Source organism: Hyperolius riggenbachi, chromosome 6 (genome assembly GCF_040937935.1).
Source record: "Hyperolius riggenbachi isolate aHypRig1 chromosome 6, aHypRig1.pri, whole genome shotgun sequence".
NCBI lineage: Eukaryota > Metazoa > Chordata > Amphibia > Anura > Hyperoliidae > Hyperolius > Hyperolius riggenbachi.
Genome location: NC_090651.1, coordinates 112,507,147 through 112,531,505, shown reverse-complemented (window position 1 = coordinate 112,531,505; position 24,359 = coordinate 112,507,147). Strand labels below are relative to the sequence as shown.

Genomic DNA, 24,359 nt, shown 5'->3' with positions numbered 1-24,359 from the left:
TATAGTCGTGTATATACGGTATTTAAACATTTGATTTCCATGGATGGAGCGGGCAATGTGTGACTTTTCTTTAGATGTTCTTATTATTGGTCCTGAGATAGCTTATTCCAATATGTACCTGTATCCAGCCACTGTTGCATCTCCAGATGTCACATCAATATCTCCAGTCAACATCTTGAATGTGGTGGTCTTTCCCGCTCCATTCACTCCCAGCAGCCCAAAGCACTGGATGAAACAAACATAAACAATTCAGCTTTTTTTTTTTAAATTAGGAAGTTCAATAATGTAGTTAGTAACCCATAGCAACCAATCAGCTTTCAGTCTTTTATTTCAAAGTATCAATTACAGTATCTAACATTGGTAAAGATAGGTGACTCTTTCAAGATATGTGAAAAGTGAATCCTGATTGGTTGTTATGGGTTAGTATAGTATAATGTACACTCTACAGTAAGAGGGTATTGAAGCTGCCATCTTGACTTTCATCTATAAATGCTGGATTACTGGCTGTTATACTGGTCATATGATTGTAATACATTCCACATCACTCATATCATGGAACAAATATACAGATCTGGTGTTTGGACTCTCCTGATCTTCGTACCTATTCCAGGGAGTGACCCCGACACCACTTATTAAAGACAAATGGCACACGTAACAACCAGGAAACTAGCATCACGTGGGAGGGACCCAAGATGACAGCCATAACAGGTCCGCTAATCTTTTCTCTATAGAAAACATAGCTCCCTATTGTTCCTTTATCAGAGGGGCAATCCCTATTTAAGAAGCAAATCCCTCAGTTCCTCTTTCATCCACATTTGTTGATGAACAGATTTGTTGAACTATACGGTATGCATCTCTCTGTTTATAAAAATAAAATGGAAGAAAATTACTACAGTATTTACTTATCAATTCTTTGTGGTATGTGTAAATAGGGGTGTGGCTGGGGTGTGGATAGGGGTGTGGCTGGGGCGTAGATGGATGAATGGCAGTGGTATGTCTTAAAAGTGTCACTCTTTCTTATAACAAAAAGTTAGGAGGGATTTAGGTATGTAGACAGGGCCGGTTCAAGTAACAATTGGGCCCTAGGGCAAAATTAGCCTGGGGGCCCCCCAACAGACACCCCCCTGACCAAAAAGCGTCATTGGAGGCCCTTTGTTGCAGCCAAATTTCCCTCCTGGGTCCCTGAGCTGGCTACTGACCCTCCCCCAATCAACTCCCAACTTAACAGACTCTGCAGAGTCCCTGGGGAGCAACAGTTAAGATGGGGGAGGGACACCTTGGGGGCCCCTACAGGCTCTGGGCCCCTGGGGCAATTGCCCATTTTTTTTCTATGGTAGCTCCGGCCCTATATGTAGAATACAGAAGCCTATATATAATATGTCAGGCATAGGATGAAATAGCTGGCATTGTCTGATCCAGCCATTTTCAATCACACTTATCTATGTTTGACTTTTCTCAGTGGAAAACATTGATCAGGCAGGTTTGAAAAACTTTATCATAGTTGTGGTTTCCCCAGGACAAACTTTTGCTGGAAGTGTCTACTTATCCCTTCCTCCTCCCTCCTTAGCCTAAACATGTAATGCTTGGACCAGAAACACCCTTTCTAATAACCAGATCATGCCTGCTTGTCCAACCTCCTCCATCCCATGTTTATGGCAACCATTACTTTCACTCATCTATATTTCCACTTACCTCTCCAGGCCGCACACCAACACAAAGCTTGTCCACAGAAGGAGTGTGTTTCCCCGCATACACCTGTATTCACAAGAGCAAAGCGTCAGCTCTGAAAACAAGGTTTTATAATCTGTGTCATTTGCTTAGGCAATCTTAGCATGGTTCTGTACTCTGAGGTCTAAAGACTTACTGAACATAAATCATAAAAATACTGTATATAAAAAGATGGTTACCTTTGTCAGCTCCTTCAGTTTTAATATGTCATTTTTTCCTCCACCTTTCAAGACTCGGATTCTCTCCTGTGCAACATCCTCATCCTCACCTTCAACTTGCTCTTTTGGATTGTCTGCAAACCTACAGCAGGCAATAAAGAGGACGGCATTGGAAACCAGCAGTACCCCTGACTGACTCTTTCATACCAGTTAAACTAACATTGAGGGTGCAATGATTGTCTTTCAATTTTGTTTCATGTTTAGTCAGGCCATATATTTTTTTAAATCAGGAATATATTAAATCTCACAAATGAAAATGTGCTATCTGTTTAGAGCTCCACCTACTGGTTGGCTGGTTAGCTTTGCAAAGCCTTGTACACATGAGCCAATGTTCTCTTATTCTATGCCAATCCAACTAACAATCCAATCAAATATTCTGACTGTTCATGAATTGGAGGTAAATTCTTTGCAATAGATAAACAATTGTTTTATCACCTGGCAAGTGATTGGATGTGCAGATAAATATAGATCGTTTTTGCACCTGTGATGCTTTGCGAGGGTTTGATTGATGTACTGTGATGGGAACAGGAAGTTGTAGGATCTTACTTGGACACAGAAGACTGGACAGAAGAGCCATCATACATGCGTGTATGTTCATTGGGCTTCCTATCCGATCAATTAGCAATCGACTGACCGATAGGTTGGCTGCGGTCTGTGTGTATGTACTTGTCTTAAAGCCTTGTACAAATGCTTAATTTCTGTTGTTCCTAATGATCATTAGGGTGATCGTTTTAAAGGATAAATCCGGAAAAATAAGTAAAAAAAAAAGTTTCACTAACCTGGGGTTTCTTCCAGCCCCTAGAAGTTTGTTAGGTCCCACTGTGCAGTTCGGCTCTAAGCCAAGCCTCCCCTCTCTCCTCAGGAAGATTGAAACCGTCAACAGGAGCGCTCTGTGCTTGCACAGTTCAATTCTCCCTGAACTGCACAAGCACAGAGTGACGGGAGTGTGATCACAAGAGGCGCGCATCACGCCCATGAATTGGCAGAAGATCCTGACCCGACCACAAGTTGCAATCTTCCGGGGGGGAGAGAAGAGGCATGGCTCAGAGTGGAACTGTGCTGTGGGACCTAACAGACTTCTAAGGGCTGGAAGAAGCCCCAGGTGAGTACATTTTTTTATTTTATTTTGCGGGATGTATCCTTTAACAATGAACGGAGTGCCCAGACATACTGAAATCGGAATAGAGAGGGATCTATTCCTGCCACACGCAGCAAATAGCATTTTGAGAAGGCTTAGCCTGCCGGGATAAAGAAGAAGCCTGAAGATGTTCACGAGGAAGAAGCATGCTTTGCATTTATGAGAGAGCAAGATGCTCTCCACACTGTATGAGAAGGGATAATCTGAGAATGCTTATCATTTATTAGAGATGATATGCACTAATTGGGATAAAGTCCTTCGACATGAGGGACAAAAAAGGTTGGCAGTCCACTTCATCCAAATAGAACACTTGATGGTTTAGTAAGGATAGTGTATATCTCAAGATACCGCAACAATATTTTCCAGTTCAAAAAATAGTTCAAATCTTTATTGCACAAAATACAAAAATGTCTTCCTTTTAAGTTGTTCAATCTTCATGAAAATCACAGATATGGTCTAATATCTTAATCACATCAACAAATCACATCTTCATGAGGCCGGCACAATATATATTCTGGCTTAGAGTGGTAAAAAAAACTTTCTAGGCAATGACACTAGTTCGTTTTGGTTTTAACAAACATAGAAACCAAGTTCAGTTTGTTGATAGTAAATGTTATGGAGCATCTAAACCAACCAGGTGCAATCCAGCACCAATCCACTGGCAGGAGAAAGGTACGTGATGCGTCTACAGGGAGTGCATCTTATTTATAAGAGAGCAGAATGCTCCCCTAACACTGAGGAAGAAGTAACCTGAGCATGCTTTTCATTTATGAGAGAGCAGGATGCTTCCCTTCGGGGTTGTTGAACTCTAGTTCTCAAGGTCCAATGTCCTCACACATTTCTGGCACAGCTCAAATTAATTGATGGGACTGAATGAGGAAAGGTGTAGAACACATTTTCTGCTCAGCCAAAGCACTGGCATGGATATGGCCCTCGAGAACTGGCATTAGACACCTGTGCCTTACACGGAGGAAGAAGCAGTCTCAGAAAACTTAATAGGCAATATTAATAATCTGAAGATGCTCACCATGCACTGAAGAAGAAGCGATTTTGAATAAGCAGGTTTATCAAAAAATATACGACTCCTTCAACTGCCATTGCAAAGATATTTTTGCCTAGAAAATCCCATTGGAAAGGGTTTGAGAGATGCTCCTCACCTAGCAGAAACAAAAGAAGTGAAATAGTGAGTACTCACACAAAGGGCTAAAAAGGACTTAAAGCAGACACAAGTGAAAAATTGAATACTTTCTGGCCATGTACAAACACATTTGCTTATTCCTATAGCAGATATTTTAAAAAATTGCTACAGAAACCAATAAAATATGCTTTCTTTTGATGCAAAGGCTACTATTCATGTATGAGAATTTCCTTTTTACTTAACATACACTTTATTGCCATTTTGGGATGGATTTGTGGCAAGGCCACAAAGGTCCGGGCCAAGTGTGCAGGAATGCAAGGGGCACCCTGACATTTGTGCAGTTAGCAGCCGGCCGGCGATCTGTTTCTGGAAATAGGCATTAAAAGTGTTCTTAAAATCAAGTTCTCTCTTTCAGACAAAGCTATGTGTGAGATCCCCTGAAAAATGTAATTACACAAAACATTTGATTGCACAACTACAGTTCCCCTCTGTGAAGATTCATCCATTTCACCATCAAGTATGTTTGTTAAGCTTCATACACATGTATAAGGACTGCTGGACTTGCGTGACATTTTGGGGCTAAGAGCTGTTCAGATGTCACTAGCCAGCAAGCTAGCACCGCAACCTGTTGCTGTGGAGGAGTTAGGAAAAATTATGCACAGAGGAGCTAGAGAAGTAAGGGGAAGAACAATTGCACTCTGCTATAGCAATCCAGCTCTCTAAGCGACGCATTGGGGCCACCGTACACATGCTAGATTCTCAGCAGGCCGCCTTGGCTGAGAGCCACGTGTGTACGAAGCCTAAGTGTCTATAGCAGCTGTCAAATCTCAGGCAGCAACAGGAGTTCTGGAAGATGGGTCATTTTCAAAATGTCAGAATGGCAGCCTCTCTGTAGCATGTGGCAGAGATGGACTCAGGTGGAAGAAGGTTTACTTCAGGTTTGTTTTAAGGGATTACTGTCTAAGACACATGTAGTAAAATATTTACTTTTATTATGCCATGTTTATGTCAGATATCATCATTTCTGATAGACTCCAGCAGCCTCTACACATTTAGCTGTAGATGAAAGCAGTGGCGGCTCCAGCTTCAGATTTTTGGGGGGGCTCAAGAGGGGCACAATGGCTGGCAGGCGGGGCTCATGGGGGGAATTTGCGGCGCGCGAAGCGCGCCGCGGCGACCATGTGGGCGTGGTCATGACATCATGTGGGAGGGGCTAACTAATGTATTTGTACCAGCTAATGTAGTTGCATAAAAAAAATATAAAGTAAATGCACATAATGACAGACAGCGTTTCCCCAGCAAATGCACGTAATGACAGACAGGGTTTTTCCAGTAAATGCATGTAATAAGAGACAGCGTTTTACCAGTAAATGCACGTAATGACAGACAGCCTTTCACCAGTAAATGCATGTAAGGAGGGACAGCGTTTCCCCAGACAGCATTTCACCAGTAAATGCACGTAATGAGCGTATTGTGAGCTGGGGAGATCCCAAGCACATGACACCCATGTCCCCTCCAGCACAAAACCCCTGTACTCCCAGAAAATCACACCCCTGTCCTCTCCAGAACATGCCAATACTGTCCCTCTCAGCACATCACACCCCAGTCCCCTCCAGCACATCACACCCCAGTCCCCTCCAGCACCTCACTTCACTGTCCCCTCCAGCACATCACACACCTGTCCCCTCCAGTACATCACACATCTGTCCCCTCCAGTACATCACACACCTGTCCCTCTGTAACCCCAGCAGCACATCTCATTCCTCCCTCTAGCACTGACCCCATCCTTCAGCCCAGGACCCCAGAGCAGCTGGTACTTGAGTGGCAGCAAGAGAAGTATGTGGCTCCCATGGTCCTGGGTCCGTCTGGGGGGTGTGGAGGAGGAAGAAGCCATCTACTGCTGTTGCATTTCTGCTTAAATATACCCCCCACCCTCATTCTCCCCTGTGGTGGTGCTGCTGCTGACGCTAACACACCTCAGATTGGCGGCGAGTCAGCCAGAACAGCGCATTGCAGCCACGCGGTGAAATCAAATGCAGGAAGTGATATCATCGGTCACGTCCAGCATTTAAAGTCCACCGTGCGGCTGCTATGCGCTGGTCTGGCTGATTCCTATCTACTGCTCGCCGCCGATCTGAGGTGTGTTAGCGTCAGCAGCAGCACCACCACAGGGGAGAATAAGGGGCAGGTGCGTTGTCAGCATCCCAAAAGATTCGGGGCACTTCTGGGCACCAATAAAAAGAAACCGTGTGACATGCTGTGGTGTTTGTGGGCATGGCAATGACAGGTTATATGTCACCATAATAAAAAAGAATAAGGCTAGAAGTCTCAGAGCTAGTCTACTTTAGGAGACCCAGCAGGAAACCTCATAGGGAACAACTCTCCAATCACAGCACCCTTTACCCCACAGAGCATTGTGATTGGCTGAACAACGTGGGCGTAGTTTATAACAACCTATCTGAAACCTACAAGTTCAAGAGCATGCCATCCACCCAATCACGTTAGCTAGATTTCCTGCTGGGTCCCCTAAAGTAGATTAGCTCCGAAGTCTCCTATAGAATCTTCCCACATAACAGCCAAAATATCTCACACATAGCAATTTTTAGGCAGCAAATCCCCCATTTAGCAGCTAGGCACTACATCTACCACATAGTAATACAGCTGCATATGTCCCACATAGTACAGTAATTAGGCATCCATCACATAGCAATAGGACTGCATGTATCCCCCATTTATACCCCTGCATGGCAGTTAGGCAGCATAACCCTCTGCACAGTAGTAAGGTAGCAGATGGATAGTAGGAAGTAGGATAGTAGGAAGTAGAAAGGTAGCAGATGGATAGTAGGAAGTAGTAAGGTAGCAGAGCACACAGCAATTAGTGACACATACCACTTAATAGGTAGACGTTTCCCATATAGCAATTAGGCACCCTGATTTTGCACCATATCATTCATATAATAGGCAACAGGTTAGCTATTAAGCAGTCAGGTAAAGTGCATTATTTTCAGTGTATGGTGAAGATGTGTGACTCCCTTCCCTGCACAGCAGAGTAACATGCTAAGAGACATTTACTTGGTGATCTGTTATCCTAATGTATGCCCAGAATCCCTGCTTGCTTTCACAGTGTCTATCCTGCTGCTGCTTCTCCCTGGATGTCAGACTCACACTAGTCACTAGTAATCCCTCCGTGCCTGCTTCTCTCCGTGGTGTCAGCTATCAGACATTCATGATCTGCCCTTTAGTCCACTGGTGGTGTGAGTGAAGTCGTGGGGGAGAAACACTCACAGACACCGCTGATTTCTGACTACTGCAGCATCAGACATTCCTCCAGCCTCCTGCTTCTCCTCCTCTCTTCTTCAATTCTTCTTAGCTTTTCAAACACCCGCACTCCCTGTCAGTTGAAACTGTATCCTTCCGCCCTGCAGCTGCAAAATCCTGTATCCTTACGCCTTTGAGTCAGCTAGTGTAAATATGCAGCGATCGGGACTATTTTGTACAGTGGAAATGCCCGTTCGGGGCACAGTCGGGCTGATACCGGCACGTGCTACAAATAAATTGAGCTTAACAACGACACTGATGAGGGCAGAACATTTAAGCAGCAGCAGCATGAGGGAAAGATTTTTTTTTAAAGTACACTCAGCTCTGGGGGGGGCTTTGGGGGAGGCTTACAGTTTGTCAGCTGGGGCTTCAGCCCCGGCAAGCCCCAGTGTAGCGCCGCCCCTGGATGAAAGTAATGTCTGTTTTATACAAAGCACCTCATAAACTAGGTTTACTAGTTCCGTAGCTAAGCGAGAAAAAAAAAATATGACGTTGGTGGGGAAAGTAGTGTAAACAGAATCAATTATTTCTTCACAGGTTTTGAGACGTGGAACCATAGTTGAGTTTGGAAACCACGGCTAACCACATTCTTTCCTATTTGCAAGCCCGAATTGCTGAATGTGTTCCTGATTATTTCAAATGCAGGATATCCTCCGTGTGTATCTGTGGAACAAAACAGATCAGCCTCGCACTCACCAAAGCGAGCGTAGACGTCAGTCACAGCCTGATTCATGGCCAAGTCAATGAGGCCTCGGCCCAGGCAGAAATGTGGGAAGATTAAGAGCAAGTCCTTCAGTCTCTCGTTGAATTTTAGAAGAGACTGCAAGAAAGAAACGAGCCATTACCTAATGTTCAGTCACATATTATTAGACACAAACAGATGAAATGATTCAGGATATTGTTGGTAGGAAAGGCTTCAATACATTAAATCATTTAGAACATTGGTCTACAATGTAAAATACAATCCTCAAAAGGATTAGAGTTCATTAGTCATCTTAACTCGTTCTCAGCAACAGCCCTGCTGTAAAGACTTTAGCGCCCATAGGTAACTCTCGTGGATATTTTACCAGACAGAAGCTTCATTATCAGGGAGAAAACAACTACCACTGAGATTAATAAATACTTTCCAAAGATTTTAACGAGGTGCTGCAGTGACATATAGTAGAATGCACTAAATTATTCAGTATAGCCACTTTTATGGTCATTTTCCTGGTTTCAGCATCAGAAACACTTCCTATATATACCTATATATTGCTGTGTATTAGTATGCAGCCCCGTCTTCCCAGTGATGCTTAGACTAGGCTGTTTAGATATGCAGAATTCCGTCACCTGTCAGGACTAAAGATGTTAAAGAGGAGCTGTCATCCATACTATCTCAGAAAAAAAACAACACGTATATAAGTAGATAAATACTTGCTCTACTTACATAACATATGTATTGCACTGTCCACGTTTTGATTTCAATGATTTTCTATAGCAAAAAAGAGAAAATCCTTCTTAGGATTCTCCATTTTAACTGTGTCTATCTTGAATGAAGCCAATCATGATGTAATTCCTCCCATAAGGTGGCCATACACTGGTCGATTTGGCATCAGATCGACCAACAGATAGATCGCTCTCTGATCGAATCTGATCAGAGAGGGATCGTATGGCTGTCTTTACTGCAGACAGATTGTGAACCGATTTCAGCATGAAATCGATTGATCATCTGTGAAGCTGCCGCCGCCCCCTCTGCATACATTACCTGAACCGGCCGGCGCGAGTCCCCCGGTCTCCGCTGTCTTCTTCTCCGCTCTGGGCTCCAGGGCTGCAGCTTCACTGTACTTCCTGTCCGGGGAAGTTTAAACAGTAGAGGGCGCTCTACTGTTTAAATTTCCTGTCGGGACAGGAAGAAGTGAAGCCTGCCGGAGCCCAGCGGAGAAGGAGCAGCGGTGACAGCGGGGACACGCGCCGGCCGTATCAGGTAATGTATTGCCAGTAGCGTCGGTCGTCGGACATTTGAACGCTGCTATCGACACACTCCAGACCCGCCGGCGATCGAGAACGATCGATTTCGGACAGAAATCGATAGTTCGTTCAGCGTCTGCGCAACGATTTCACAGCATATTCGATCACAGTGATCGAATCTGCTGTATGTAAGAAACTATACGTTGGTTGCTATTGGTAACAACACAACACACCTTTATTCCGGCACCAGCAATTCATTAATAAGAGCTGCAAACACGACTCATCACAGCAACAGCATTGGAGATAGAACTCCTCAGGCGTCTTCAGAGTTTAGGAGTACAGATATACAGATACAGTTTGTTACATCTTTAGCCAAGCAGATTATTCTGTAGTAAGTCTTTTGCGTTGCAGCTCCTTGATTACCTTCCTGGTGAATGGTAATCAGGTTATCTTCTTATGTCTATCCTACGTTCCATCTATACTACATAGCCCGGAGGCAATTCTACTATATACAGCATACAAAGTGTCAAAACATAAGTAAAGTAAAGTAAAGGTGGAGGCAGGAGGCAGAAAGTAAGTGAAGCTCTGCAGCTTATCTCCTGCTTTTTTACTAGTCACTACAGAGTTAAATGTGACATCATTCGACCAGGGACAGTCCATACCTCGTCGCCTGTCATTGGCTAGGACCCCTCGTGGGGTAATGACAACCATGGACTTTACTGCGCATGGCATGGAAAATCCCATGTTCCATACCACGGGCACCTTGTTCTGTACTAGGCTACATGTTTACAGAACATTAGCTCATGTTTATATTGTTCACCGCCAGCTAGTCTCACCTCGGGACTAGATAGCACCAATAAAGCATTGGAAATGTTCAATACCAGTTCTGCTGAAAATTAGAACTGTCTCTTTTCTCTCTAAGAGAAAATCTCCTTAAAGGGCAATTCTGCACACCAAGCCTTTTTAACTAACTCAGTTCAAGTAACTGAGGACTACTTAAATTATAGCACTGTATATCGGCGGGAAAATCGTTAAGTCTATGGGCTCCTTTACTCTCCTCTGCCTGACTGTGTATGCATTGCCCACCCTCCTCCCAGTCTTCAGGCACTCCCACCCAGCTCTGCAATAGAAAGTGCATTGTCTCAGAAATATTGGCCAATCAGAGAGGTGTGGGAGGGGAAAACAGGAGGGAAAGAGGCTTCAGCCAATTAGGCTGCATTAATTAAGTCTGAGGGGAAAGAAGAGAAGCAAAAAAGGACAACCCGGCATGCCCTGCAACTTTTTTTGCATGACAATGTACCAAATAAGAGTCAGGTAAACTGGGGAATGAGCATTTATCAACAAGAAAAGTAATAGTGATTTTTAACTTTTGGATTGCCTGGTTAGCATCCCTATTACTTGTTTACCAGATACAAAGAATTGATTTTTTTATTTTATGCCCGACAGGTACACTTTGACAACTGTAATACCTTTCAGGATGTAAATCAGGTGAGGAGAGATTTTATAATGGGAAACACTGACTAAATAATTTATAAATAATAATTGTTAAAAAAAACATGTATTCATTAGGTTATTTTCATTGCATTTCCTTTTGAAGAAATATTATGAGCTCAACTCTGTTGCTCCATTAGCTGGTAAGTCTAGGCACACAACTTGGGAATAGATTAAATACTGAATTAAATTAAAAAAACACTGCAACTAAACAAAATTTATTAAATAAAAGAAGTCCTCTCAGTTGACATTGGGAAAGATTGTTGTGCCCGTAATCGAGAGGGGCAGAGACTGGGTAATCCTGAGGAAGAGCGCAAAACATTGAGTACCCATAGCTGTGTACTTGAGGCGGAGCCAACAATACAAAGTCTGTGGCAGTGGTGGGGAGAGAACACTGCAGAAAGGTGGTAAATGACCAATGCCAGATAGATAATGATCATTCAAAACATCCGCTACTAATACTGTATTTCTAGTGTCAGTGCATGCAGAGAGTTGGTGAGAGGACATGGCAACAGGAAGTAAGAGCTCCTGCTAAGGCAACACTTGTGAAACAGGTGCATCATTCTTGCATTCACTTAGATGTGCATATTCCATATCCATATAAATTACACACCAAAATAAATCATAGTAAATCTTTCTGTATTATATCGTATTTCCTGAGCCAGTGTAAGGCTTGGTGGTGTATTCTCCACAGTCAGCATGCCACGCATGAGCTGGCGTGGAGGAGGTACACACACCAGCACAAGGAAACAGGCTATCCCTAGTATAGTGGAGGGGAGGACTGACTCCAATAGGAGATTGTGGCGCACAGAGCCGGTGCAGATCTGACAGCCACAAACAATGCTTTCTTATAACGTCTCAGCGCAAAGTAGCGCTGAGCGCATAAACCAGAACTGAGGAGATCAGGACAGGTAGACAGAATGAACGCTTGCTAGCTAGCGGCTACTTAGCGACAGCAAGCGTCCAAAACAAGACAGACTGGAATGAGGCAGCCAATGCGATTGCAGCGATGGCGTGCCTCACAAAGACAGGACAGGATAGTCAGGAAATAGCAGGATCAAGATAGATGAACGTAACACAGACAAATATACAATAAGTATGTTTTCCTAGCGTATTACAATTACAGCTATCAATGAAACTATTTGTAACGTCTGACTAACATATGTATATATCGGCAATGAACCGATATATGACATAAGCAGGAACGCTGACTAGGACTGGAGTAATACAGGGAACAGGACTCAGAAGGATTCGCTATCTCTTCGCAGAGATGAACGCAATCCACAAACGGTAACAGAACAGGATTCAGAAGGATTCGTTATCTCTTCGCAGAGATGAACGCAATCCACAAACAGTAACAGAACAGGATTCAGAAGGATTCGTTATCTCTTCGCAGAGATGAACGCAATCCACAAACGGTAACAGGACAGGATTCAGAAGGATTCGTTATCTCCTCGCAGAGATGAACGCAATCCACGAACAGGACCAGGAGCAGGATACTAGCTCAGCACGGGTGCTCACGATACGCGCAAACTACCAAAACGTGCTGGAAAGCTGACTAACTGCACACAGGATATAAACAGTTCGTGTACGTATACATCAGCGACACTGATGTATCAACGTAACACGAATACAAGGAAAATAATAAACGTGCTGGTATGCATATATATGGGCAATGAACCAATATATGATGCAAAACCAGCAAAGTATCTTTAGAACAAGAAACACGATCGGGGGCTGAAGCGACAGCAAGACAGGCTTAAACTGAAGCTATGAAAACCCGAGGAGTCCTGCAGGAAGCAGATCTTTATACTGAGGTCATCCAATGGGAGCAGACATGCAGATTCCCACACAGGTGAATGATAATCAGTCACAAGCTGACAGCAGGGAAAGGCAGACAAAGCTATGCAGCTTGCATGGAAAGAGATCAGAACTGCCTGAGCTGCAGCACTACTACTTCCAGCAACACCTGCTGTAGCAGCGATCATTACAGTACCCCCGCCCTTAAAAGCGGATTCCAGACGCTTTTCAAAACTGAAATTCCCAACAAAACAGTCTGACTGATAATTCATGATGACCGGGACAGCCCGGCAAGACCGAATTCCAGAATCAGTCCCCACAAGACTGGACCCATCAGAACCAGAACCTACAGAACCATGCCCATCAGTACTACAAGCCCCAGTGTGACACCCATCAGAACCATGATTTCCAGAAGAAAGCCCTCCGAAACTCCCTGAGCGATACCCACCGCCTTGCAGGAACCGTTCAAAAACGCCAAAGCCTTTGCAATGCCCACCGGGACTGTCTTTACCAACACAAAACCCACTGTTGAACCAGTCCAAGGCACCAGGACAAGTTTTCTCAGAGACCTCCCAGAACACCTTGAAGCTCCAAAGAGATCCCCATAGGTCAGAACGCCCCTTAGGCTCACATGGAGAACTATCAAGAACCCCTATGGAACCTAGGGCAATTCCCGAGTCAGGGCCACAAGGACAAACATCAAGATCAGGGCTTTCAGGGACCAGAACCATCTCTGGGCATGCAGGCAGACTGGCAACATCAGAACATGTTCCCACTAAGGAAGCATCAGAGCACGCTAACACCTTAGACACACTTGGGCATTCTGGCACACAAAGAACATCTGGGCACACTGGCACAAGAGAAACCTCTGGGCATGTCAAGGAACTGTGAGCCTCAGGGTCAGCCAAGACAGGACCAAAACCAGGACTGGCCAAAAAAAAATCATCATGACTAGACTTCGCAACTACTGGACTTTTACACGAGAATGCAGGATCAGACTTAGATGTCGCTGATTCCAGCAAAGTCTGTAACAAATCAGATTCAGGGGCACTAACAAGACAGGACAAATCTTCTGATGTATGCACTGAACCAGATAGGGACTCCACAACTACCTCTGGACTGGACAGAGACTCATCTAATACACTGGATTGGAGCTCACGAGGCGCTGCAGAACAAGTCAGTATTGCAGCAGCCCCCACTGGACTAGGCAAAACTGAGGAATTCCCTGGACAGGAAGGGGACTCTGGAACCTCTGCCACAGCGGCCAGAGAACCAGAATCTTTCAGGATACAAGGCTGGGTTTCAGGAACACTCATCAGACCGGACTGAAATTCTGAGATCTCTATTATTTTGACCAGAGAATAAGAATTATCCATGTTACAGGGCAAGACTTCTGAAACATTCAGAGGACAGGGCTGGAGTTCCTCGGCTGTTACAACACTGGAGAGGGACTCAACAACATTGGTTAAATCAGACTGTGTACAGGGCAAGGTATCTAACACACTTGCTGACGAGGACAATATTTCAATGGCTTCTGCTTTGCTGGGCAGAAATTCATCAAGTTTTATTAGAGCAGACTGTAATTCCAAAACAGCTGCTAGACAAGTGAATATTACTGCAACACCAACTGAGGTAAGCAGTGCCTCAGACTCCTCTGCTAGAGGGTTTGAAGTATCCAAAGTACTGGGTGAAGCATAAGACTCTGCGACCACAGCTTCACTGGACAGGATCACTGAACAGTCCATATTGCAGGGCAAAACCATGGAAGCACCTGCTGGGCAGCATAATGATTCTGTGACCTGAGTTTCATTGGAGAGATCTACTGCACAATTCATGGTACAGGGCAATTTTACTGGAACATTTTCTAAACAAGGTAATAATTCTGCGATTTCAGGTTCACATAGCAGATGCTCTGAGCTATTTACGATACAGGGCAAATTTACTGGAATATTTTCTGAACAAGGTAATAATTCTGCGATTTCAGGTTCACATAGCAGATGCTCTGAGCTATTCACGAAACTAGAGCGAGGTGTAGAAACAGGAAGATCAAGACACAATGTTTGCGCATCTGAATCACCATTCATTTGTAAAATTGGAAAATTCAGATGCTGGGGTTCTGAGGTTTCTAGACAGGATTGCTGGGACTCGGAAACTGATGTAGTGCATCTATTGGCATCTGCTGGATCAGACAGGAGTTGAACTTTATTAACACAGGTAATTTCTGCAGAAGTGTTTGCAGAGGCAGGCAAGATTTTTCTGGTGTCTGTTTCACTGAACAAAGAGTCATGAGTACTGGCTAGGCTGGACTCGGAAGTCAGCAGGACCTCTGGATTCTCTGCTGAGAAATTTCGCAGGGCAAGGTTAAAAATGTATCAGTGGCTTCTGTTTTACTGGTAAGTAACACTGAGTTATCCATGGTACAGGGTGGAATTGCAGGAACTTCAATTTCACACAAAAAGAGCTCCGAATCACCTGCTGAATCAGCCAAAGGTGCTGAAGCAGGCGGGTCAGAACGCCAAATTTGCGAATTCGGAGTCACATAAAAATCATCCAAAAGTTTTTATTAGGTTATAGGCAGACTTAATGCATGCATTCAATACTAATTCACTTTTTGCACTGTAAAATTGACAAAATGAACTTGAATCATTCTTCCATTCATTGACCAGAGCTTCCATCTCTCCTTTCTCAAATGGAGGATTCCAAGCATACTTAACAGGCAGATCATGGTTTGCAGATATGATTGTAGCAGGGACATATATTGGGTTAATTAGCAGGTGATTGGCAGATTCCTTATTCCTAAGAATCTCCAATACCTGTAGCAAGTGCTGAACTGTAGTGTATGCAAACTTTCCTTGCTTCACAAATAAGTTGATTTGTTCAATACTCTGTAATATCTCCTCATAATCATACTCAGATAATTCTTTTAAACAAAAATCTTTATTTTCCCTAGCCAGGGAGGAAAGTTCATTAGTAGTTTCATAAGTCCATTTAACTCCCCTGAAAGACAATTGCATTTCATTATCTGTTAATGGCAGAATCTCATTATAGGTCTCAGTCGTTAAGGATAACGACTCTGCAGATCGGACACGTTTCTTAGAACGTTTGCGTTTTGCCTTAGACCCTGCTGTTTTTGGTGATTTATTCAAGGCTGCAGGAAAATTATCAGTAACACTTTCTGCTTGCTGAACATTTTTGCAAGCAATTGAAGGAGAAGCTGATTGGCCTGCTGCCAGGAGTTCATTAAGAGGAAAAGGCAATGGATCTATGCGCAACCAGTTATGGATCACAAACGCTAGAAATTCCAGAGGTCTCTCTTTCAAATCAGAATGATTGAGAACATCAAATGCCCACTGGAATAATTCCCCTTTAAACAAAATATAACTTAGTTGGAGTGCCCAGGTTGAAACAGGAGTCGCTTGGAGATCGGGATTGGCCAGGAACCTGGCACATTCAGAGAAAAACTCATTTTCTGTTTCAGAGTTAAGTTCTTCAAATTTCTTAAAGGAACAGGAACCATAATTAACAGTGTCATACTTTCTGGGAATCCCCCCCACAATGGGGATTGGTAATGGGGTTTTCATAATGTAAGGCTTGGTGGTGTATTCTCCACAGTCAGCATGCCACGCATGAGCTGGCGTGTAGGAGGTACACACACCAGCACAAGGAAACAGGCTATCCCTAGTATAGTGGAGGGGAGGACTGACTCCAATAGGAGATTGTGGCGCACAGAGCCGGTGCAGATCTGACAGCCACAAACAATGCTTTCGTTATAACGTCTCAGCGCAAAGTAGCGCTGAGCGCATAAACCAGAACTGAGGAGATCAGGACAGGTAGACAGAATGAACGCTTGCTAGCTAGCGGCTACTTAGCGACAGCAAGCGTCCAAAACAAGACAGACTGGAATGAGGCAGCCAATGTGATTGCAGCGATGGCGTGCCTCACAAAGACAGGACAGGATAGTCAGGAAATAGCAGGATCAAGATAGATGAACGTAACACAGACAAATATACAATAAGTATGTTTTCCTAGCGTATTACAATTACAGCTATCAATGAAACTATTTGTAACGTCTGACTAACATATGTATATATCGGCAATGAACCGATATATGACATAAGCAGGAACGCTGACTAGGACTGGAGTAATACAGGGAACAGGACTCAGAAGGATTCGCTATCTCTTCGCAGAGATGAACGCAATCCACAAACAGTAACAGAACAGGATTCAGAAGGATTCGTTATCTCTTCGCAGAGATGAACGCAATCCACAAACGGTAACAGGACAGGATTCAGAAGGATTCGTTATCTCCTCGCAGAGATGAACGCAATCCACGAACAGGACCAGGAGCAGGATACTAGCTCAGCACGGGTGCTCACGATACGCGCAAACTACCAAAACGTGCTAGAAAGCTGACTAACTGCACACAGGATATAAACAGTTCGTGTACGTATACATCAGCGACACTGATGTATCAACGTAACACGAATACAAGGAAAATAATAAACGTGCTGGTATGCAAATATATGGGCAATGAACCAATATATGATGCAAAACCAGCAAAGTATCTTTAGAACAAGAAACACGATCGGGGGCTGAAGCGACAGCAAGACAGGCTTAAACTGAAGCTATGAAAACCCGAGGAGTCCTGCAGGAAGCAGATCTTTATACTGAGGTCATCCAATGGGAGCAGACATGCAGATTCCCACACAGGTGAATGATAATCAGTCACAAGCTGACAGCAGGGAAAGGCAGACAAAGCTATGCAGCTTGCATGGAAAGAGATCAGAACTGCCTGAGCTGCAGCACTACTACTTCCAGCAACACCTGCTGCAGCAGCGATCATTACAGCCAGTCACCCAAAGACATGAGAAATTAAAGACCTCTAGCAACCCCCCCCCCCCCAACTATTCACTATGCCAAATAAGAAAACTCTATGCAATACAACCAGGAGAAGTATATCTTACTATGTGAGTATATGCATAAAACTGAAAATTCAGAAAATCTATTTCATCACTGGCCACATTCGTAAGAACATCAAACTTTTGCAACCCAATACCAGTTTTTAAACCCACACCCATGCAAAAATGTTTTCAATCCAATGCCTCTCTTCCCTTCTTAACCCGAGGTGTGTTTAAAGAATGTTATCTGCATACAGAGGCTGGATCTGCCTATACAGACCAGCCTCTGTTGCTATCCCAAACCCCACTAAGGTCCCCCTGCACTCTGCAATCCCTCATAAATTACAGCCATGCTGTGAGGCTGTGTTTACATCTGTAGTGTCAGTCTCAGCTGCTCCCCCGCCTCCTGCATAGCTCTGGTCCCTGCCCCGTCCCTTCCCTCCAATCAGCAGGGAGGGAAGGGATGCAGGCGGGGACTGGAGTTCTGCAGGAGGCGGGGAGAGCAGCAGACTGACACTATAGAGATAAACACAGCCAGCTCTGACAAGCTGTTTGTCAGCAGCGTGGCTGCGATTTATGAGGGATTGCAGAGTGCAGGGGGACCTTAGGGGGGTTTGGGATAGCAACAGAGGCTGGGCTGTATAGGCAGATCCAGCCTCTGTATGCAGATAATATTCTTCAAACCCACCACGGGTTCTCTTTAAAAGAGTATGAATTTAAGTTTGAAATAAGGCTCTTATACAGTATTCCTTAAAGTGGGATTATACTCACAAAATTAAAATTTCAGTAACTACACTTCGTTACATAAAAGAACATTTGAAAGTATTCCCAAACATTACACAGTGTGTAAAATCATTTATTTTCACTGCAGAGAACAGGAGAAGCTTACTTATCCCTGGTCATTGGCAAAGGCAAGAATCTTCCGGTGCTTTTGTCTTCACTTTGCCCACCTCCCTCCCCTGCTGAATAAATACATTGCCCTAACAACAGTTGAGTCACTTTAGCAGAAAAGGAGGGGAGCAGGAAGAAGACAAAAGCAAAGGGAGAGTTTTGGCTTTGCTGATGAACAGAGATAAGCAAGCTTCTACTGCTCTCTGGAGTGAGAATAAACATTTTCACACACAGGGAATATTTGGGAATACTTTCAAGTGTTTTTATGTATCTAAGAGCTGGCACTGAAGTTTTAGTTTTGGGAGTACGACTCCCACTTTAATTTGGAGCTTAACAACTCTGTGAATTAATTAATTAGGTGCTCTCCTGGGGATGCTCTGAGTACCTCCCTGTCCAGACTCCTCCTCACAACAATGTGCTCCACCCCCCGCCCCCCTTCATTCACTGTGATAGAAGATAGGTTGAAAACTCTGCCAGATCCTGCTCCAGAGGCCTAATTGGGAAGTGTGGTAATTAGCAGCCCAGCCACAACTTTTTTCTCAAAATGATTGAGGGTGGCTTGTGGGTGCTCCAAGCAGCGGCCACTATGAAGCAGTGGTGGTCATGTGCCACTGTGTAACTCTGTGAACTGCTTCTGAGAGAGCTTGGTGATTGATTCCTGGCTCAGTTTACATTATACACATTTTAACTGGAAGATTTTTCAAAATGCACTGCTGTGGAATGTTAACCCCCTCCTGACTGCCTAACGCCGATTGACGTGGGGAGGGTGGCAGCTACAGACCTGCCTAACGCCATTTGGCGTCAGGTCCTGTAGGTGGAGATTAGTGGGGAATGCGCATCCCCGCTGAGTTATGGAGCTCCGCTCTGTAAACAGCCTGCCAGCCACAATCTGAGCCTGCAGGCTGTTAGGAAAAGAAACCGCCGATTTTTTCATTTGTACAGTGCTGCGATCTAGCACAGCGCTGTATTGGGGACAACCCTGTCACTTGGCTGTCCCCTGGAGTGGCTCCCAATCTGATCCTTCTCATAGGCTGATGCCTATGAGAGGTGATCACACTAATTGGATCTCGGGGGAGAAGGTAGGGAAGGTGGAAGGGAGTGAATTAAAAAAAAATTGCAGATTTTAATTTAAAAAACAAACAAACAAACAAACAATAAAATTAATAAAATGAAAATAAAAAAAATTGTAGCAGCAATCAGATCCCATAAACAAAAAGCTCTGTTGGTGGGCAGAAAATGAGGCAAGAGTCATTTGGCTGTTAAGCTGTATGGCCGAGTAATGAACTGTTAAAGCTGCAGTGTGCAGAATACTAAAAAAAATGGCCTGGTCACTAGTAGGGTTTAAACCTGTGGCCCTCAAGTGGTTAAAATGCCTCCGTTTACATGTAGTGTAAAAGAGGCCTCAGCATACAAAAAGGGGTATAAGACTATGGTAGGGAATGTGACAGGGGTGTTCCTAGGATCCTAAGTGATCCGGGGAACTTTTGGGCACTCCAGATGAAAAATGGGTGTGGCCACACACCAGAATGTGGGTGTGGTCATGGTGGGGCCAAATTTACATGAACTTAAGGGTGGTTTAAGTAGGCCTGCCCAGCAAAATGTTGGATGAAGCTCCCCTCTACATTAATACAAAAAAATGTAGCATATCACATAAATAGACATTGTCACTTAAACATAATTAGGCAGAGTTACCTGGCTTCTGTGCTGGCTTGCTGCTGGGCAGGCTGGCCTGCTGCCAGGTTACCTGGCAGTCCCCGCGTAGCATTCCCAGACCTGCTAGTGGACCCCTTCCCATGCTCCCACGGGCCTCCCATGGAGGCACCACAACTCCCAACATGCCCCCATAAACGAACCGCAGCACCCTGCATGCCCCATAAAGGCATCACAGCACCCATAACGGCTTCACAGCCAGTACAGCCAGTATACGAACATAGAGGAACTACTCACTCCTCCAAGTCTGGAGACATCCTCTTTAGCTGGGCGATTCTCCCCCTATCATCCAAGAATCAGCCGCTAGGAGCTCTAGTGTCTGATTCATTCTCAGACACTAGGGGAGAAACCTCGAAGAGAAGATTCAGAATCTGGAGACCAAGCAGCCGGAGGTGAGTACTGCCACCTGCTGCCTGACTCTACCTGTGGGACATGCAAGACACCCCAGAATAGATCCGGGGCACGTGCCACTGATCTTTGGGGCTAGAAACGCCCCTGGATTGTGAGCTCCTCTCAGGGCAAGTGAGTGGCATGACTATAGCCTTTGTAAAGTGCTATAGGTAATGCCAGTGGTATATAAATTATAAATACATACATACTAATATATAGACTTGCTCAAATAGTACTCACCCTGTTATTTTCAAAGAGATCAAGAATGAAAGTAATTGCACTACTGTTTATTCCGATGAAGAGATTCAAGCAAGATAAAGCAACGTAGGCTGTGCTTGGCACATGGAAGAGATATGATGCTGGATACATCATAGGAATTACAGCCCATCTGCAAACAAAGCAGTTAGTGTTAAAGAATACATACTGGATGATCACAAACTTGACTTTGTATACTCCCCCCCCCCCCCTGTATATTATTATTATATTATATTATACATTTTAGTTATTATTGATTTATAAAGCGCCGAGCCGCCAACATATTCTGTGGCACTGTACAAAGTAAGAAACAAACATGGGGCCTGATTCATGAAGCTGCACTGCCACAGCAGCAGTCGTGCTTCGTAGCGTGCCTTCCTTAGCTACGCGCTGTGTTTACATAGTTACGCTCGGTCCTGGGTGCTGTGAAGTATCACGACTGCGATACTTCACTAGCATGGCCACTACTATGTTAATTAACATAGTAGTGGCCACGCTAGTGAAGTATCGTGCCACTACTATGTTAATTAACATAGTAGTGGCCACGCTAGTGAAGTATCGTGGTCGCAATAGTTCATAGCACCCAGAACCGCGCCTTACTATGTAAACAGGGCGCCTAACTAAGGAATATGCAGCACGATCGCACGTAGCGTTCAGCCCTGGATTTAGCACATGCTAGAGTCAGGTAGCTCGCAATGCTGTAGCAACCCAGCTTCATAAAACAGCCCCATGGTGTACAAAATAACACAGACAATGGATAAAATACAGAATTGGTACAAAATACAGAATTATTATTGTTATTACTGTAACAAAAGTAGCATAAATAAAATATGTACGAAATTCCAAAACAAAAAAGGTTGAGCGAGCCCTGCGAGCTTACGATCTAAGTTAGATGTAAAGATACTAAAATTCTGTCTACCTAAATCCTGGTGTGATTCTCTGAACAAGCTGTATCTATTGCATCTATTTACATTATAAATATAACTCGGAATGGAAATGAGTATCGTAATGGCACAGAGAGAACTCATTTACTTTAATGCATACTTTACATTATACTGTGCAGCACTATTCTGAATTGTAAGGTAATTATAAAGAGCAGTATGGCGGCTCTTAAAATCCTAGTATTCCTACTGCAATTATTCAAGGGTGACTGTGGGCCAGAATCTAGAAATCTTGTTAGTTAGTCATTGAAGCATCCTGTTGTCAGAAGAAGGGTATGTTATCGCCATCTAGAGGTCATTTATAAGCAGGTCATTTATAAAGCTATGCCTGTGTTTAGTCTATCATTTCTCACAACCTTTTTTCATGCTCTGCTACCTAAACGCTCTTGCAGCAAGCAGTGCAATTGCGCTTAGGTAAAAATTGCATCGTGAACAGTACAGAAAATGCTGGCGTTATCAGTCTATCAAATTATCAGCAAGGGATTATCAGCATTCAAAGGATAATTGGAATAACTAACAGGGTTGCACTTTTATTGCATACATCCTATAGTTATTATTATCATTATTTATTGTTTTTATAAAGCGCCAACATATTACGCAGCGCTGGATATTAATTTAGGTTACAGACAATATTTAGGGGTGACAAACAGCAATATGACAATACAGGAATACAAGAAAACCAGATCACAAAGCACAGTATGGGCTTGATTCACTATGCGGTGCTAACCTACTGAGCACGTCTAAAGTCTTTAGGCGCGCTAACCAGGGTGCTAAGTAGGTTAGCACCGGTTTTCTCAATCAGATCGCGCGCTAAGTACCACGCGCAAAGTCCTATGCACGCGCTAAGTCCCATAGGCTTTAATGGGCACTTCGCTCGGAGCGCCCTGCGCTCTGTGCAGTGCGCGCGTAAGGTTTTACGCGCATAAAGTTTTGCACGCGTAAAGTTTTGCGCGCGAAAAGCTCGTTTAGACGTGCTAAGGGGGTTTTCACAAGCGTGCTAACAGTTAGCACCGATTTGTGAATCAAGCCCTATGAGTACAAGGTAATGCTTAGTCAGTCACTGGAGGGGAGCATGGAGAAGCAGGCAAGTTAGGTTCACTCAAATGCATAGCATGGGTGCACAGTAATGAAGGTGCATGATCAGGTAGGACACAAAAGGAGGAGGACCCTGCCCAAAGGCTTACAATCTAGAGGGAGAGGTAGGGACAAGAGAGGTCTCCTTTAACCATGAAGTAGTGGAACGGCAATGTAGTGGCAATGGTGTGAAAACGGACCCAATTGACTGGTAATATCCATTTTCACGGATCCGTTTGCCACTTAATTGCAAGTGTGAACCGGGCCTAATGCTCCTTTGTTATGAAATATACTGTACTTAGCACAGATATTTTTATTAACGAGCATTTTTTTTTTCGTTATAGAAGCCATCTAATGTGCTATTTCTCTGGGCACCCATCCCTTTAAAAAGAGGTGACAGTAACCAGGTATTTCAGCCTTAAAGTGAACCTGAGATGACTGGGAATAAACGTTTTCTATTTACCTGGGACTTCCTCCAGCCCCCTCCACGCAGATCGCTCCACCGCCGGCATCTAAATCCTCCTAGTTGATGCTCCGGTAACAGCCCTGTTCTCCGCGGCCAATCGGGCGTACTGTGCATGTGCGGCCCCGCCCCTCTCCCATTACCGGGAGCATTCTGCGCCTGCTCAGCACTACTGCGCAGGTGCAGAATGCTCCTGAAAGATCTAGGCGCCGGCGTGGGAGTGATCTGAAAGAAGGGGGCTGGAGAAAGCCCCAGGTAAGTATAAAACTTTTATTCCCCCTAGTCTCAGGTTCACTTTAAAGGGACTCTGTAACAAAAATGTCATTGTGTTTTCTACCATCCTACAGGTTCCTAAACCTATTATAATGTGCTCTGGCTTACTGCAGCAATTTTTACTATCACCATCTCTGTAATAAATCAGCTTATCTTTCCCCTGTCGGACTTGTCGTCCTGTGTCTGGAAGGCTGCCAACTCTTCAGTGTGATCTGCTATGCATGCCCCCTCTATGCACACTCCCCTGTGTGTGTGTGTGTGTTATTCACATTAGCCAGCTTTTCTCTGCTCTCTTATCTTTTACAAGCTGGATAAATCCTCTGTTCACATACTGATGAGTCACATACTGCAGAATTAGGCCCGGTTCACATTAGCTTTCCCTGTCCGGATCCGCCTGAACGGATCCGGACCGTATACTGTACAAACGGAACGTACGTTCCGCATAGCAATGCAAAGGCTATGCGGACGTTCACATACGTACGTTCCGTACAGTACGGAGCCGGTCCGGATCCGGACTCTGGACACTTTTCCAACATGCGCTATTTTTTGGGTCCGGATCTCCGGCCCACGCACCCGGACCGGAGCCGGACCTGAGCCTGACAGCACCATCCGGAACACAGAAACCAATGGGGAACGGAAGGCACAGAACACACTGCCTACAAACAACTGACGTTCTACCCCACTTC

At 44.4% G+C, this 24,359-nt stretch overlaps 1 protein-coding gene across 2 annotated transcripts in view; it reads right to left on the bottom strand.

The window, feature by feature from the left end:
- ABCA4 (ATP binding cassette subfamily A member 4) overlaps window positions 1–24,359 on the bottom strand; it is a 300,886-nt gene that overhangs the window by 43,450 nt on the left and 233,077 nt on the right. For both annotated transcript variants that reach the window (XM_068239773.1, XM_068239774.1), the window contains 6 exons: window positions 20,908–21,055; window positions 8,237–8,360; window positions 4,112–4,241; window positions 1,908–2,028; window positions 1,693–1,755; window positions 119–225 (listed from right to left, as the gene is read on the bottom strand). In XM_068239773.1, the coding sequence (XP_068095874.1) occupies window positions 119–225; window positions 1,693–1,755; window positions 1,908–2,028; window positions 4,112–4,241; window positions 8,237–8,360; window positions 20,908–21,055 (693 nt within the window). The remainder of the gene's footprint in view (window positions 1–118; window positions 226–1,692; window positions 1,756–1,907; window positions 2,029–4,111; window positions 4,242–8,236; window positions 8,361–20,907; window positions 21,056–24,359) is intronic.